The following is a 16,010-nucleotide window of genomic DNA, read 5'->3' as shown; positions in this document are numbered from 1 at the left end:
GTAGTTACAAAAGTTAAATTGGAATTTACATGTTTTGTATACTGCTTGGAAGGATACCACATCTAGTAATATTTTTTAAGAGAGTGGAAAGAAGAAGAAAGCAAGCTTGCAGATGGAGTCAAAGCTTTGCTCTGTTAGAACATGTCGGGATGAGCAGAGGTATGTGTGATGACACTTAGCATGTACCACTGAAGGCTCTGGTTTATTCTCTTTAGCTGTCATCATGTGCTATAGTTATGATACATATGCTTAATTTTGGCTACATACCTCATCTTTCCCTTCTCTTCTCTGGGCATGTTTAAGCTTTATAGAATAATAAGAGCTACTGATACATGCGATACCGTCTGCTGCTCAGGCACAACCCACGCTCGGTTTTTGGTACTGTAAGAGCAATTAAACACAGCATTTTGTGGCCTCCGCTGTCTGGTTAATTGTTGCCGTGATGCCGTTGTCCCACAAGAGCGACTGGCCAGTTGTCTGGCTCAGCCCCCGGCCGACAAGCCTGGCCCTCCTGGCTGAGAGTGGGAGGAGGGAGCAGAAGCAGGACTTGGTGGTCTCTGCTGCGGTCCCCAAGGCAGCTGTGGCCACCACGGAAAGAGCCGAGTGGGAACCGTTGTCCCGGTCAGACCAGGTGTATTCAGGTGGCACAACCACTTTACGTCCCTGTGCAGCACCTCAGGTAAGCTGTGGACACCCACGTGCACGGTCACATGCACACCAATCTGTAAAATTACACAAATAAGCAAACCGTAGATTAAATAGTGAAGATTTGGGGCAGTCTGTTCTGAACGAAGGTCGCTTACAGGCATCGTTAAAGGAGCTGGTTTTGTTCAATTACCTTTCTTTAACAACTTCTCATAAAAGAAATCAGGAATAGCAGAGATTGTTTGCTCAGCCTGTTGGGTCAGAGACACGAGATACACATAATACCTGTCCTTTTTATTTAAGAATTGCGAAGGTGCTGCTTCATCACTACAGACCTGTTTGAAAGTAGACTATCCAACGTCCGCTCATATTGAATGTCTCTTTAATAAACAAGGAATAAAAAAGTCTATCTTTTTATAAAAAATAATATTTGGTTACAGGATATCATTGCAGAGGATGGCTGCAATACGAATAGGAACTCATCTGTTCCACGGCAGTGTTCATGAATACCGAACCATATAGATGTATGCACTTTAACTTGAGGAAAACTAATAACATTTTAAAACATGGTTGCTTCGAGATCAAAGAAGCCTCTGTCTCACTGAGGCACTTGTGTGGCCTGTGAGTGCCTCGCACACTTTAGTTGGGAAAGTTTTATAGAGCGACAATCATATATTGAGTAAATTCGCTCCAAAGCTCCAGTGGTAGGTACAGTACATGAATCTGAGGAATGAATGGATACTGTATGAAAAGCTTTAGGCCAATATACTTTATCATTTTCTGGCTAGAATAGATTATTTTCCAATTGCAAAATGCCCAAATGTATAATCCATCCCATTTAAATCTACGGATCATAGAATTGAGCAGAATGAAGAGATACACACACAGGGGTGATTCTTTGTCTTTCAAAGATTAGATCAAAATTTACTGCGGGGTGACCAATTATTTCATAGTATTGGAAACTTTTTCTCCTAAACAGAACAAGATTTGTAGTGGTCTGTAAGACTTTGTCTTCTCAGAGAAGAGAAAAAAGGCATGTTCTCTTGTATTTTCCTGTTTTATCTGTTTTATACATGAAACAGGAAAGTCGAAACACAAGAGAAGCACTAAATTTAAACCTTTTTGAAATAAATCAAAAACTCCACCTCTGACCAGTTAAGAGCCTCTCGGTTTAGCCCATTTTAAAGGAAAGATGGTATTTGTGACATCTTAAAATAGTATTTTTATCTTTAAAAGTCGTATGTTGTACAAAAGCGTTATCTAGGGCACGTCTCCCTAGCCCAGCCAGCAGCATGCTGCGGTACCTGAGCTGGTTCAGACGGACCGACACGTGCAGCAGCAGCAGCAGCGTGGGGATGCTAAAACAGGGTAAGCGAGCACAAAATTTCATGAGGCGATCCAGCAGCTCTCTGCTACTGGAGGAAGAGGCGTCCCGCTTGCTGTGCTCTCCGCTCCTCCCATGCCGACCGGTGCTTGTCGAACGCCCCTGTGAGCCCATCTCAATACCCCAGTAGCAAGCTAAGGCGCTTTTTTTTTTTTTTTTTTTTTTTTTTTTTTTCCCCTCCCCCTGGATTAGTTTTCTGATGGTCTGGTACATTGAATCAGTTAATGAAAGGACCAGCTTAGCGCCGGAGCCAGCACAAGAGATGGGTGGGAGCCTGCAGCCGGCAGCGGGTGGTTCCCGCACAAAGGAGAAAGGGGGAAAGAGGGGCCACGGCGTCCCACACTTTTGAGCAGGAGTGACCCGCTGGGGCTGGCAAAAACCTAGAGGTATTTACCATTTCTGCCCAGCACTGCGCTGAGCCTCGTACAAATCCCTTGCGGAAAGTTGTGCGCTGCCGGAGTTGCGTTGAATCGAGATGTTTGTGTCGTTTTTAGAATACGGTCGGCAACCTTTCCCCGCTCTTAGCCTCTCTGCCTACAGCGCGTCTTCTCCCGATTTGTTTTCTCAACTCGTTTTGGAGAGGCGGCCATGCCCGCCTCTTTCCTCAATCAGGTGACGGCCCCGAGAGCTTTCCGACTTCCCCGGTTTTGTGGGGATAAGGCTATTGCTCTCCGTAGAGCAGCTTCTGACGCAGGGGTAAGAGGAGGTGCCTGACACGGGTAGGAATTGGCCTGAGTGCAAAACAGATGTCCTGACCCGGGAGTTATTCATGTCTTTTTAAAACGCCATGTATGAACCTTTTATCTCTCTTTAACAGAGCGGGAAAGCAAACTCCCCAAACCTATACACAATCTTCCTTTGAGGCTGCCTAGCAGGCGTGCACCGCATGGGCGCACGGTCTCGCAGGTAGTTTTCATCCAGGAAGGGCCACAATTTACGCTATTCACAAACCGCAGGGTACTATTCTGTTTCCAGGCTCCTAATCCCTCTTACACACAATCCCTTACAACTTTAACTGGCGGGGTGGAGGAGCAAGTTAAAAAGGAAGGAAAAAGGAAAATGAAACACAATGTACAGCCAGCCAGTGGCTGCCAGTTACTGCGCACACAATCGACACCAGCTGCAGCCCAATTAAACCCAACATTCACAGGTGTTCCCAACAGACTCTGCGCTAACAAAACCACTTTCTTGAAAATACCTAAGGCTTTAACACAGAAGCTCGTTTCTTTTTTTCCTCTTTTTTTTTTTTTTTTTAATTTTTTTTAAAGATTCTTTAAAGCTATTTAGAGCACTTTAAATACAAAGAAGCTGAAAAGGACTTTCAGTCCACTGGAAAGAGTTGGTGCTTAATGCCAGAATGGGGGAGAATCGGCCAAGCTGAATCAGCCAGTTGTAACCATTGGTTTCGGGAGAAAGATGGGTTATGCTGAATGCTGTTTATTCAGAGAACAGTAACTGGCACTGGGCATTTTATTGTTGCTGGGAGTGAAATGGGGAGGGAGGGAACAACTAGGTGTAAATCCATTGCTTTTGGGGGACTCATCATTGTTTGCACCATAGCTGTGAGCTCGTGTGTGGCTTTGCTTATTACTGATCGGTGTGTGTGTGGTTCAGAGAGCAAATGTTAGTTCTCCTCTCCTCCCAGGAAAACTTGATACAGTTGCCTTTTAGACTTTGAAGTAGGATTCTAGATTCGTTGTTTATTTTCTGATCTTAAAGCACTCATTCAGATGATAAGTCAGTCCTTTAAAAATATGATAATCTGTTTTTAATACATGAATTCAAAATTATTTCCATGCTAAGAGAGGACTGCAGACAGCAGACTAATGCATAGGTCAGTAATTTGCTCTCATTCCATTGAAAATGAGAATTGTGTTTGTTAAACTTTCATTTATAATGATAATTAATAATCAGACTAGGGTATATTGTGGTACTTATAGGTTCAGTAGTATTCAACCACACCTGGCTGGCTGTCTATTCATCTCTGCAATAACACCCCACACCTCAGTAGTTATTGCTTAATTACCTGGTGCCTGGTCTGTTGCTGTTTAATCACTGTTGTTTCTGACAGTCACTTAATGTCTTCATTATTGCTTTAATTGTCAATGCTGAAAGCCACTCTATATTCAGATGCAGCCAAGAATATCTATTTTGTCCTTCAATACACCGAGCTGCAATTTTGCCTTTGGAACAGGACGAGGACATTATTCCTATTCCTCACAACGCACAGAGATCCAAAAGATTGCACTTTTTTTGGTCTTTTTTTTATACTGAAAAGGTAAAAATGGTGATCCCTTGGATTTGTATTTGAAAATAGTTAAGAATTGTCTTAAAACTGGCAGATAGGTGATGTTGGTTCACAGCATTACAAAGGCAGGCAGAGGCTATTCATGCTGCTAAATGCAATGGAGAGAAAAGAAAATCACCCAGGCATCAAATTCACAAGTATACGACCTAAATTAGATATTGTCACTCAGGAAAAGATACTGGAGGCAGTGTGGATAATTTTTCTGAGAAAAATCATCTCGGCACTGATATGATGGCAAATATAATAATAGGAAAGGAGCTGCAAGCAACCCAGAAGCACTGCTATGCCGAGGTACAGCTCCCTCCGTGCCCTGCACGGCTTCAGCCGCTCAACAGCAAGAGGATAGAGCAGAACTAGCAAAAACGAAATGACGGACGGGCTGAAGGATGGACAAGTTCTGCAGGAGCAGGGACTGACTCACTGAGGACTCTTCAGCTTGCAAAGGCTTGACTGAGAGAGGGTGAGATAAAACTGTAAAATTATTGATGATACAGGGAAGGTGAACGGGGAACAACAGATAAATCACTGTTCTCTTAACGCAGAAACTAGGAGGCACTTGCTGAAATTACCAGGTTTAAGACAAACAAAAGTGCTTTTTTATACAATGTATGATTAGACCGTGGCACTCATTACAGGATGATGTTGTGGAGGCCGAAAGGAGAAGTGATTTAAGAAAGTAATTGGACAAATTCATTGAGGATGGGTCTGTTGCAAACTTTTAAAACTGATGATCTCGATGCAGCCTCTGGTTTTGGAGTGCCGCTAAGCCTGGGAAGGATCCGTGCCTTGCTGCAAAGCCGCTGGTTTTCTTCCTTTGTTGTCAGTTAGCCCCTTCTGGTACCTTCCCTCTTTGCCTCACTTGAGCCAATCTGTGTTGTTTTTTAATCTAGGCAGAAATGACATTTAAAAACCCTTCAGTTGCTTGGTCTAGTAAGAAATGTCCTAACATGACTGTGACAAGAAATACCTATGACAAACCAGTAGACCTTAGGCCAACAGTGCAGCACATTTCACCAGATGAATTCACTCTCATTTCGCTGTGGCTGTATTACACTTGGGTTTGCTTTCCACGAGTGATTTAGCTTTACTAGCTAGTGAGAATGCTTGTGAGGACCTTTTTTTTTTTTTTTTTTACGTTTGCATACTTGAACGAAGAAAAATAATCAAACTTGCCTTGTCGAATCTCTTACCTCAGAAACGTGATACTCTGGGTTAGCCAAGGAATGGAAACAACGCCACGTGACTTCTGTGACCAGACACGAGGGTCCAAATTTTAAACACTGTGCCATAAAGCCTGCTGTTTTTTACTCAATAATATATTAAAGGTTTAGTTCACAAAAATTCTGAGTGCAGCCAGGAAAAGAGAGAATGATAATTCATGCCTTAAAATTATTTCATCTTCCCTTAAAAGCAGCTGAAATGCTCCTGGGAAGCGGGGGGGGGGGGGGGGGGGGGGGGGAAATACCAGTTTTCTGGTGCTGCCTCATGTCTAGTAATTTTCAGTTATCACAGAACTTATGGTTCAGTCTTTAAGAATAAAATTAAACAAAAAAATCCTTTGGAGGTTAATTATCATCACTGTTACCGATACTCTTGGCAGAGCATAGAGAAAACGTAAAAGCATCATCAGAACTATCAGCTTATGGGCAAATTGCTCCTAAGTGTATCAGTGTACAAATGAAACAGGAGGAAATAAGACTGACAGTGGCGTTCCTTCTTTTTTGAATCCGCCAACTTGACAGTCTTTCCTTCAGCTTCTCCTTCAGTAAAACATATCAAGTCCTAACAAGTGAACGTCTTGTGCTGTAGTGATACCCTGCTGCATAATTTTGATGCTGTAGATGAGCGATGGTCTCTGTGAGCAGAACAGGATGGTCAAAACCTGCTGTACTGTGTTTGGGGTTTTTTTAATAATGCCTGTGAAAACCCCCAGAAGGTCTCCTCTTCTTCATTTTGTGGAAAACTTGCCCCTAGTGCAGTATTTATCAAGGGGGAATGGACCCCTCCTTCAAAGACCAACACAGGCTTAGAGTCCGGGGTGCTTGGGATCTGTTTTTCCATCAACGGTCTTCTCCCTTTTGAAAGATTTCTGGGTCTTGTGTTAGGCAGGGATGATGGGGGGGGGAGTTTGATCTGGTTTGGGTTTTTTTCTTTTTCTTAAGTAGCTTTCTATTTGTGTTAGCGATAGGGAAATAGTCATACTGTCTACTTAGAGAAAAACCTGAACGGAAAGTCCAAGATCCCTCCGTTAACTTTCTAGATGATGTATTACTTACCTCCGCAAGAAGTTGGTGCACTAAATCTCGGCTACGCTTCCACGTTTAACTGTCTTTGAAGTCCTGAAAAGCATTAAAATGCATAACAGCAGTGTTTAGCTTCACCGCTCATTAGAGCAGCACAGAACTAATAGTAATATTGTTGTAACTTGACAAAGCCATCTAAATCCATGCATGTTTTCTTGTGAAAGCTTCCTAAACATGCTGCTAAATCCTCTAAAAAGCTACTAAACGGCTTTGGCAACCATTAGCACAGCATAAGCGGGGGGAACTCTTTTCAGTAAGTGAACAAACAGAGAAAATATGCTGAATAGCTGGACAAATGTGTTTCAGCTGGCTCTTTCATTTACAGATATAAGGGAGCAGTCAATATCAATCACTGTTTTCCCTGTTGCACTGGAAATCACAATATCTCTTTTCATTCCACAAGCTCTTTTCACCACAGTAATGTGTCTTTAGAGTGACACTGGCATCAGTCTGTTTCCGCTGTCTGAAGTCCAGAGAGCTTAAAAACACATTGCAGGGTATGAGACCTTAACCCTCCTCCCCTTCCACACACCCCTCTCCTTCTAGCCTTCCTTTCTGAATTAATTGTTTTTACTTCTTTCCCAGCGTAAAGCTGAGAAAGAAAAGTGCCTGCAGAGCCTGGGAATATCTGCTCTTGCGCTTTGGGGACAGAAAAATGTAGCGCTGGTTGTTGGGGTTTTAATTTATCAGGTGTTGCGGGGAGTTTAGCGCAAGGTAATATGATTATCAAGTGAATTTGCGACATACTCTAATATGAAATGTAATGTTACTGTGGTTTGAATTGCAAGCTATACCCTGTTTCTTGGATGCCCTAATCACCTACAACCTCATTTATTTAAAAAAAAAAGTAGGAGAAACTCTGTCCTTGTGAGTACCTGGCATTTGGAGTATGTTGATATTCTTGTGTTCACTTTCTTCCTTTCAAGTAATATATTTTATAATAATAATAATAATGCTATATGTAGTTTGTTGGTTTTTTTATTGTTTCTTTGCAGATAACAGCAGTCTGTAGAGAAGCAGCCCTTCTAGCTCTTCAGGAAGACATAAACGCCAAATCTATCATGGGACGGCACTTTCGGTACGCACTGACTGTCGTGACCCCAAGGATTCCTGATTCGTTAATCCGGTTTTATGCAGATTATCAGCAGCAAAGTGGACTGCACGCACTTTGAAAAGCAAATTAATACATAGCCCCATTCACGGTGTGAATAGCAAATTTCCTTTCTAAAGCTGTCAAAAGCCAAAGAATTTTGTATTTCGAGTGAGTGGAGTGTCCGAAGTTAACTGAAGCGCAGAATCATGATAATAAATGCCCATGTGGAAGTTTGGAGTGTAACAGAGATCGTCCAAAACTTTGTATTTTACAATTTCAGTGGTATAATCTGCATTTTAGAGGTAGTAAGATTGCTGGTTTAAGTCCGTTTATCTGAGTGTATATCCGTGTATCAAAAAATAATTATGAAATTCTGAATTTTTGATGGATTCCTGGTCCTAAAGAGAGTAGCAACAAGTGTCATTACTGTCTTCATTTGTTCCTGCCTCAACCACAGTTTAATCCCATAGACCATCCCAGTGAGCCTCAGACCTGGGGAGTGGCCTCACTACAAAAAATGCTGAAATTTATTCTGAATCATTTGATTTATGTTCTCCAGAAAAGCTGCCAAACAGGCTTGCCGAACATAGAGTTCTCCGAGATAAAGCTAAGATATCCTGATTGATTACAGTGAGACATTTATCTTTGGTCTTAAACAACTCCTTTTTACACATACTAGGAAGGAGGCACCTTAAAAATTGTACATCCCTTGGCTAACCTGAAACCACTGCCAGGCATCAGCGAAAGATTTTTGGTTGTTGTTTGTTTCCATCGAAATAAATAGGAATGTTGATTGGTAATTTAAAGCTGGCCACTTAAAATCCTAATGAATCCTAATTAACGAATAAGAAAACCTCCTTGCAAAAACTGTTACAAATGACCACAAGATAGTTCAGGAACAGATAAAATCTCTTCTACTTATTTCTTTGTTATATCAAGGACGACAGGTCCTTATGGGCTCTCTGCTCTTGCACTCAGTATGAAATGCAATTAAGCAAACTTATTTTCAGCTTTTTTTCCCCACAATAGAAGGACTCAGCTTTTCTATCGCAGACATGAAAAATAGAGGGAAAGGTAAAGCAAAACCATTACAAACTTTAAGAAAAATTAAAAAAAAAAAAAAAAAGTGACAAACCCCTGAATTTCAGTGGGTAATTTTGTGTTTTCCTGGTGTTTTTCAGGTAAGTAGCAGAATTTACAGGTCAAAATTTTAGCCAAATCCTGCTTTCACTTGTTGGAGTAAACAAGAAATATCATTTCAGGCTGTATGTAAGGTTATTTTTTGAATTTGTTTATTGATGGTTCTGAAGACTTCTCTTTCTTGCAGTCATTATATATATATATATTCATGAGAGAGTAATAATTATTTAGAAATGTGTATCATTTTATGAGAAATATGTATCTAAGAGAGATTTCTTCTATATTTACTTACATTATCAATATGAAATTTAAAAAGTAATCTCTTGGCCTCGATTATGGTTTTTCTCTACTTAATTCCACGCTGTACACAATTTTAGCTTTTAAAAAGAAATCTACTATTTTTAAATTACAACTTTTCTGTTACTTTTATTCTAACCTTTTGTTGCTATAATGAACATTTAATTTTACTATCACTGAAAAGGATTAGACGATGGGGAAAAGCAGGTTGTTTACTTAGTTCATCTGATGTATGTGCAGGTTTTTTCTTTTTTTCATTGTTTAACTCTTTAATAGTACAACAGACAGAGGGAATTAGGAAAATTATAAACTGGAAAAGTTGCCTTGAGGATCAAGGCTGCATTTGAAACTACTTTATCCTTCTTTTCTAGATTCTATATACTCCAACTTGAGGCTCAGGATGCAAACCATTTATCATAACCATTATATTTTTGACGTTTCCAAAAATTAAATGCCATACCATTATCCCCTGGCACTTTCCTCCGGTGTGTGTTCCTGAAGGGAGGAAAGAGAGACCCTCATTTTTACTGCCAATAACGAATTCTGTCTGTAATTTTGTATCCTAAAAATAACACTACGTGATGCTCCAGATGAGTAGCAAAACTAGATCGCCATTCCGTGGGAGGTGCTCAGATCCCTTGGGAACGTGCGCCAAGGCGCGAATCTGAACTGAGAAACCCAGAGAGAGACAGGTAGGACCTGGCTGCCCTTTCCATACGTGGGTCCTGTTGCCATCAGAGGGAATTTTGCACGTTGAATTTTAGGACATTAGGAGAGAATGCTGGCCCATGACTGCTGTTTGTGCCTTGGGGGAAAAAACCCATCCCTGCAAGCGTTTATCCTCTCATCCACATGGTACCACATTCATCCACGTGGTACCAAATCTCTCGACACATACCTACGTGCCTGAAGTGATTTTAAATGTAGGAAGCTCCCCCTTTTATCGTTGGGTTTGTGGAACTTGATTTTTAAAAAAAAGTGAGATACTCTTTAAAAAATTAAGTTATTGCAAATTTGTGAAGTCCCTAGAAGGTTTATGTTGCTCCTAAATACTCTGCTTGGCCACTCGAAATCTTACTCTGTCCCAAGCCACAGATAAGTTGAGATTTAAAGAAAGGTACGATGATTCCCCTTCTCGTTCCTAATGACAGATCACTGTTACTGTGAACTAGCAACTTGAAACCCTCTTATCAGAATTCTGGAAAGTAACCAAAAATCCAGTTTTGGTCAAAGCACATCAGCAACGTAGTCCTTTCATAATCCAGTCCGGTGAGCACTTTTGCACCCTCAGCCTCTCATTGGAACTTACTGATGAGGGCACTGTAGGACAGGGCACTTCAAAAGTATCTTCTGTTAGCCTGTCATTTAAATGAGTGGCTTTTAATTCAGAGCTGAACTTTTCACAGCATGTTTTACCGAACACATTGTGCCTTGGCACCAAATCAAATTGCTTGCAGCGTGAGGCCATATAAGCCTGAACACCTCTACGCTTCAGACTAAATCAAAGATAGAGGCGTTCTTTCTTCTGCTGGGTTAATCACGTTTATTGTTGTTTGGATGTTTCCCTGAGATTAATTTTAATAAAACGATAGAGGCTCAGTGAACGGAAGAGAATGCATGTGAGAAGAACATCTCCCTCCATCCTCTCTTTAACTGCTGAAGTGGTTTCTAGACTTATTTCTTTATGTTCTTTAGAAATACAGTCTTTTTCCTGCCTGCCATTATCTTTTGGAGCCAGTTTTTGGCCCAAATACTGCTTGAGTTGCAGAATTGTTAACATTAAATCAGCTTTTCAATGTTTCAGGCACATTTTGTTTAAATACAAAGTCTAACTTTTTCCTCCAATAACAACGTCTTGCAAAATGGCATAAAATGTCTTTTGACAGGTTTGCCAAAAATGACCAGGAGAATATTTATGATCAAAATGCAAAAATGTCTTCACTTAACTTGAAAAAAAGTTCAGTCCTGTGTTCTCCCTAATGCATAAAACAGATTTTCACTGCGAGTACGATATACAATTCTTAATCCTGGAAAAAGAATGAAGTTTATTGTGGATAATTTTCCTATGGTCTCTAAATGAGAACAGGACATAAGGTTTACTGAGTTCAGGTGCGAGGGTGAACATCGGGGACAGAATAAAGATAATTTTCGAAGAGGGTTATTCAAAATCATTGAACTTAGACTTGTCAGCCCTTTCAAATATTGTGTCCTTAAAGTTGATTTTTCTGGTTTGGGTATGCTGGCTCTTTCCTTTTAGTTTCTTCACTCATTTTAAATGTCAAAGTGTGGTTCTTCTCCTTCAGAAACTGGGCACGTGCCAACCATAATGCTCCTATAACTGAGCGCCAGTCGGTTAGTGCTGTGGGAAGGCTGTCTGTGGGCAATGTCTCCCTGTGAAGCAGGCGTCAAACTCTGTGCTGGTGGGGTATGGAGAGGGCTAAAGAGAAAACCGAACCGTAAAGCCTGGTGTTTTGCTGTGTACTGCCCAGTAAGCTGAAGTTAACTGATGGACACAAAGTTCATGGGCAGGAGAACTCTCTCTCTCCTTATTGCAACAGGCGAGTATCAGGGCTGTGGAGGAGACTGACCCTTAAGGCTTTTGGTTGTTTCTGGCTCTCCCAGAGAAAGCAATTGACAGGGTGGGTGAAACAGTATTACCAAGGCTAGAAAAGCAAATGTCCAGTGGTTGTGGTAGCTCAGTATCTAGTGCTAGCTAGGAGAGAACTTAGAAGGAATTGTACTTGGAAGATGAAGAGTCACGCACCTGCCTGGAAGGCAGACATCCACTGTCAAAACCTTGGCAAAAGCCCCCGAAAGAATTAGTAAAAAGCAGGCATAAAGAACTTGCCTTGCTTTCTGTGATCACAAAGCTGGGACAAAACTGAATGTGCTTCCCTCACACTTCTGTGCCTTGCGATTACTCCCGTGCTAATGCAGTCAGGGGCGCGGGAAGTGGCCTGCAGTGGGAGCTGGGTACAAACTGACCTGCGCCTCGACCTGCTCGTGACATAAGTGATGGGCAGGTCCGCTGCTTGGCCACCGCTGACAAAGCCAGCACGTAAGGAAAGGCAGGGCGAACGAGGGTGGGTGATCGGTGCGTTTCAGCTACTCCAAAGTGACGTATTGGCCACTGGATACAGGAGCCAGATGGCCTACGTAAAGTTTTTTGTAGCTGCTCCAAACTCTGTCTTGAGGTCCTGGTCAATGTGGAGCTAACCCATAACAGAGTTGCATTTGGAAAATTGGTTTTACGTTGTGACCCTTTTGTATTTGTGTTTTCACGTTGTTGGTATGGTTGTGGTGAATTGCAATAATTTTTAGCTACTATGAACCTCAAAATCTTTTACTTTTGCTGATGCCTTTTTTTTTTCCTTTGACGTGAAGGAAAATACTGTAGGTGATCTAATGTGTGCAATTTAATAAAGAGCTTTTCCTAGGGAGTAGGTGCAAGATGCACACAGAATCACAATTGTAGTTGGGCGTGTTTTGAATGGCAGGTTAATATCTGGAAGACAAATATTTCAGCTGAAACCTACTCCTAATCTTGGGGTTTGTGTCTGCTCTTTCTGCAACTGCTACCTGTTCATTTATTAATCTTTTCTGTAGGAAACCCAGCCATGCGTTTTCTCCAGGGCTCTATATGTTCTTTGTTAAATATTTTAAATGGTGTCATTCTTCCCTGCAGACTTAAATCCAATGACTCCAGAGTCCTGATAGGAGGAGGAGATGTGTGTTTTCTCTCTTAACTGCTCCGCCAAGAACCGGACCGGTGAGGGGGAAAGAGCCCCGCTCTGTGTTTGCGTGGCAGGCCTCCAGCAAGAGCGCAGGTGTTGCAAGAGAAGGCAATGGCAACCAGATGACATTCTTTCCCCTTGAACTAGTGTGGAGCCATTGCTCAAACAGATTACGGGTCCTTCCAGCAAAATTTGAGGCTAGCGTGTTGACTGCGTGTGCCAGTGTAAAACCCATGGCAGTAAAGCTCCAATTCATCCAATTAAAAGATTAGGGAAGCGGAATCGCTCTCGGTTCCCTCGGCAGTTCATTGGAGAGACACTAGAAGATGGTCCAGACAGTGATTTATCCCAGCTAAGAGCTGAACTACCTTTCTGGAGGTGCTAAAGGGGTAGCTGATGTCAAGAGAGGCCCCTAGGCACTTACCAAGAGGAAGGGCCTAGAGGTAGATGGAAGGAATTGAGAGCAGTAACACTCAAAATATTGAGAAAAATATTTTATCAACTTGTGCAAATATATCTATCCTGTTTGCATAAATGGTTGTGGAAATGCCGTTGGTCTCTTCCTCTCAATACCTGTGTGTGTGTGGCATGGCAGTGTGCTCTTAACCGCACACCCCTCTGATTTTTTTCTCTCCTTTACTAACACAGTGGAGTTTTCACATCCCTGTTTGGTAAAGTAAATGGCTCCGCATCAGCAGAGTGTGGAAAGGGCTTTGATAACCTTCAAGGTGAAACACTTGTCAGCTCCCACTTTATCCAGGAACGGATTATCTGGGCTGTGGAATAATGAGGTCATGTCTTTCCTCCACACCGCTGGCAAGAGCTTCAAATTTCACACAGGGGTAGCTGCTTACATCAAGCCTGCTCTGCTTAATGCCGTTTAAAGCTACCTCCCTTCTGTGTCAGGGAGTTTTTCCCCAAACCGAGGATGCGAAATGTGTTCGGACAGCCTCATTTGCATTGCGCGTGAGGTGTTTTCATGGTGCTTGGATTGCTGTCTTAACGGAGAGTTGGTTGGGTTTGATGCAAGAGCGCAAGACGCAAGTAGCAGAGTGACTTGCGGGTGCTACTGCAGCTACGTACAGGCAGGCGCTGCTTATGAGGAATGTAGAGCGGGATTTGGCGGGTGGGTGCACCAAAGCCATATAGCTTTTTTCAGGTGAGTGTCCCAGGAGTCAGCTGGCTGCACTGCCACGAGTCTAAATCTGCAGCTTTAATGCAGAGCTGTTGTGTTGAGAGCGGCCACGGACATGAAAGATCCCTAAAGCACACAAGTTGTGGGTGTTGAGGCCTATGGGTGCTTAAGTAGATTAGCAAACAAATAAATCCTTTAACATTCTGGAATGCTTCCTCACCACCTAAGTAGGGATTAGTCCACCAAACCAGCAAATTCTACCCTTCTACCTAGTGTAAACTCTGCCTTTCAGATAACTGTGCTTTTTAATAAGCGGTACTCTTACGTTAAAAAAAAAAAGGAAAATATGAAAGCATATTGAAAACTTCTGTGTGGATTTCAAGAAAAGCGCAGAAATGGTAAAGAGACCCTGTGAAAACTGAGGTTACTACAGTGCTGGCAGTTGCATACGTAGGACGCTACACCAGAAAGGTCGCTACAACAGAAAATGTTATCCTTAAAATTTGTTTTACAGAACTCACTACTGTTTGATGTACAAACATGTGGCATAACTCACCCACCACTTTCTTGTTAGCGCTGTGAAAATCTTGGTTAAACTGTCTGCTTTCTATCTGAAACGTGTAGAAACGACTGATTACCTTGGTCCCATTCCGCTTCCAGGCTTTCATCATCTGTGATTTTGGTAAAAAGCTGCTTTTGTTAATATGTAATGCATCATGGTAACCGGTTACACTTTTACTACAAAAGGGTGTTTTATTTTCCTGAGGGATGAATAGTAATCAAGGATCAGCTGGTAGTGCCAAGTGCCTTGATAACACAATTGGCTGCATACAGCTTTGTTAGGCCCCTTCCTGCGCTTGCCAGGAGAGACTTAAAAGAAGATGGTAGGAGAGCTGTTCTTCACCTCCTTGAGTATTGGGGATCTGAATTTGGGGATCACTTTGTCTGCTGGGTGAGAAGGTAAGTGCCTGCATGGGAGCGTGTGAAGCTCCTTACTGATTTAAGGATGGGGAGGGGAGGGCGGGAGAGCAGATAGATAGAGAAAATGTTTGAAAATAAACATGTGAATGAGGAAGATTACCCTGAAATTAAACACTGACTGATTTTAATGTGGGAAGGTGGGGGTTGATGGAGTTGGAAGGAGACAGAAAGGGGGAATACTGATTATAATCAGAGTAGGGGCTGATTTGTGTTATTTTGATGCTGATTTGGGTGTGAAGGTGAGCTGAAGGAGGGCTACAGTCACCCTGGCTCTACGGTAGGAAATGTCTCACTGCTAAGCACAAAGTGGAATCCGGCTTTGATCTCATTAACCCCATCAGCACTGGATTAGCAGATGTGTTTCTGGAGCTTGACTCTTTCAGACACTTAAGGTGTCTATGAAGTGGCAGACATTATGATTCATACTTTCTTTGGGTTTTGGGGTTTTTTTTAACATCAAAGACTAAATTCTCTTAGGCCAGCCCTGGCTTCTGCATTGGTCTTGCTAAGTGTTTCCCGTGCAGCAGGAAAAACACCCTTGCACTTGCTTGCTTTCAGGAAAAAGAAATTCTCACATCTTCCCCCTCTCCTCCAAAATGGGCTGCTTTGACTGGAAAAGAGAATGATTTGCAGCAGTGTGACCTCTCTGAAATCTTTGGAGCAACCCCTCTTAAAGTGCAGCGAGCCCCATGGGTGCAGAGAATTTTTACAGATTTTTTTTTTTTTTTCCCTCCTGGAAATATTTCATTATCGTATCATTGGCAGGGTTCAGCACAGTTGCAAAAACTTTAGAAGAAAAAGTTAAGACATAGGTTCTCTTCTGAATTTTTCAGAAATTTAGTATCAAGTAGTGGTATCGAGAAGGAGGAGGGGAATTTTGCCCTTTTTCTCAGTGAGAAGAGGAGGAAAAGTTGGGGGAGTAAAAATCTAAGAAAAAGTGGAGAGGAAGAGAAATGAGTAGAAAGCGTGTGTGGAAAGTTTCCTCCTTTC

The 16,010-nt window shown here is 42.0% G+C and overlaps 1 protein-coding gene across 3 annotated transcripts in view; it reads left to right on the top strand.

Moving 5' to 3' along the window:
* SPATA5 (spermatogenesis associated 5) overlaps positions 1-16,010 on the top strand; it is a 231,720-nt gene that overhangs the window by 196,824 nt on the left and 18,886 nt on the right. For 2 of the 3 annotated variants that reach the window (XM_030019407.2, XM_030019417.2), the window contains one exon: positions 7,636-10,979. The exons of the other annotated variant lie outside the window; for it this stretch is intronic. In XM_030019407.2, the coding sequence (XP_029875267.1) occupies positions 7,636-7,652 (17 nt within the window). In that variant the 3' untranslated portion in view covers positions 7,653-10,979. Of the gene's footprint in view, positions 1-7,635; positions 10,980-16,010 lie in introns of those variants that run through there. 3 annotated transcript variants of the gene reach the window in all.

Source organism: Aquila chrysaetos, chromosome 1 (genome assembly GCF_900496995.4).
Source record: "Aquila chrysaetos chrysaetos chromosome 1, bAquChr1.4, whole genome shotgun sequence".
NCBI lineage: Eukaryota > Metazoa > Chordata > Aves > Accipitriformes > Accipitridae > Aquila > Aquila chrysaetos.
This window is presented reverse-complemented; position numbering and strand designations above follow the sequence as displayed.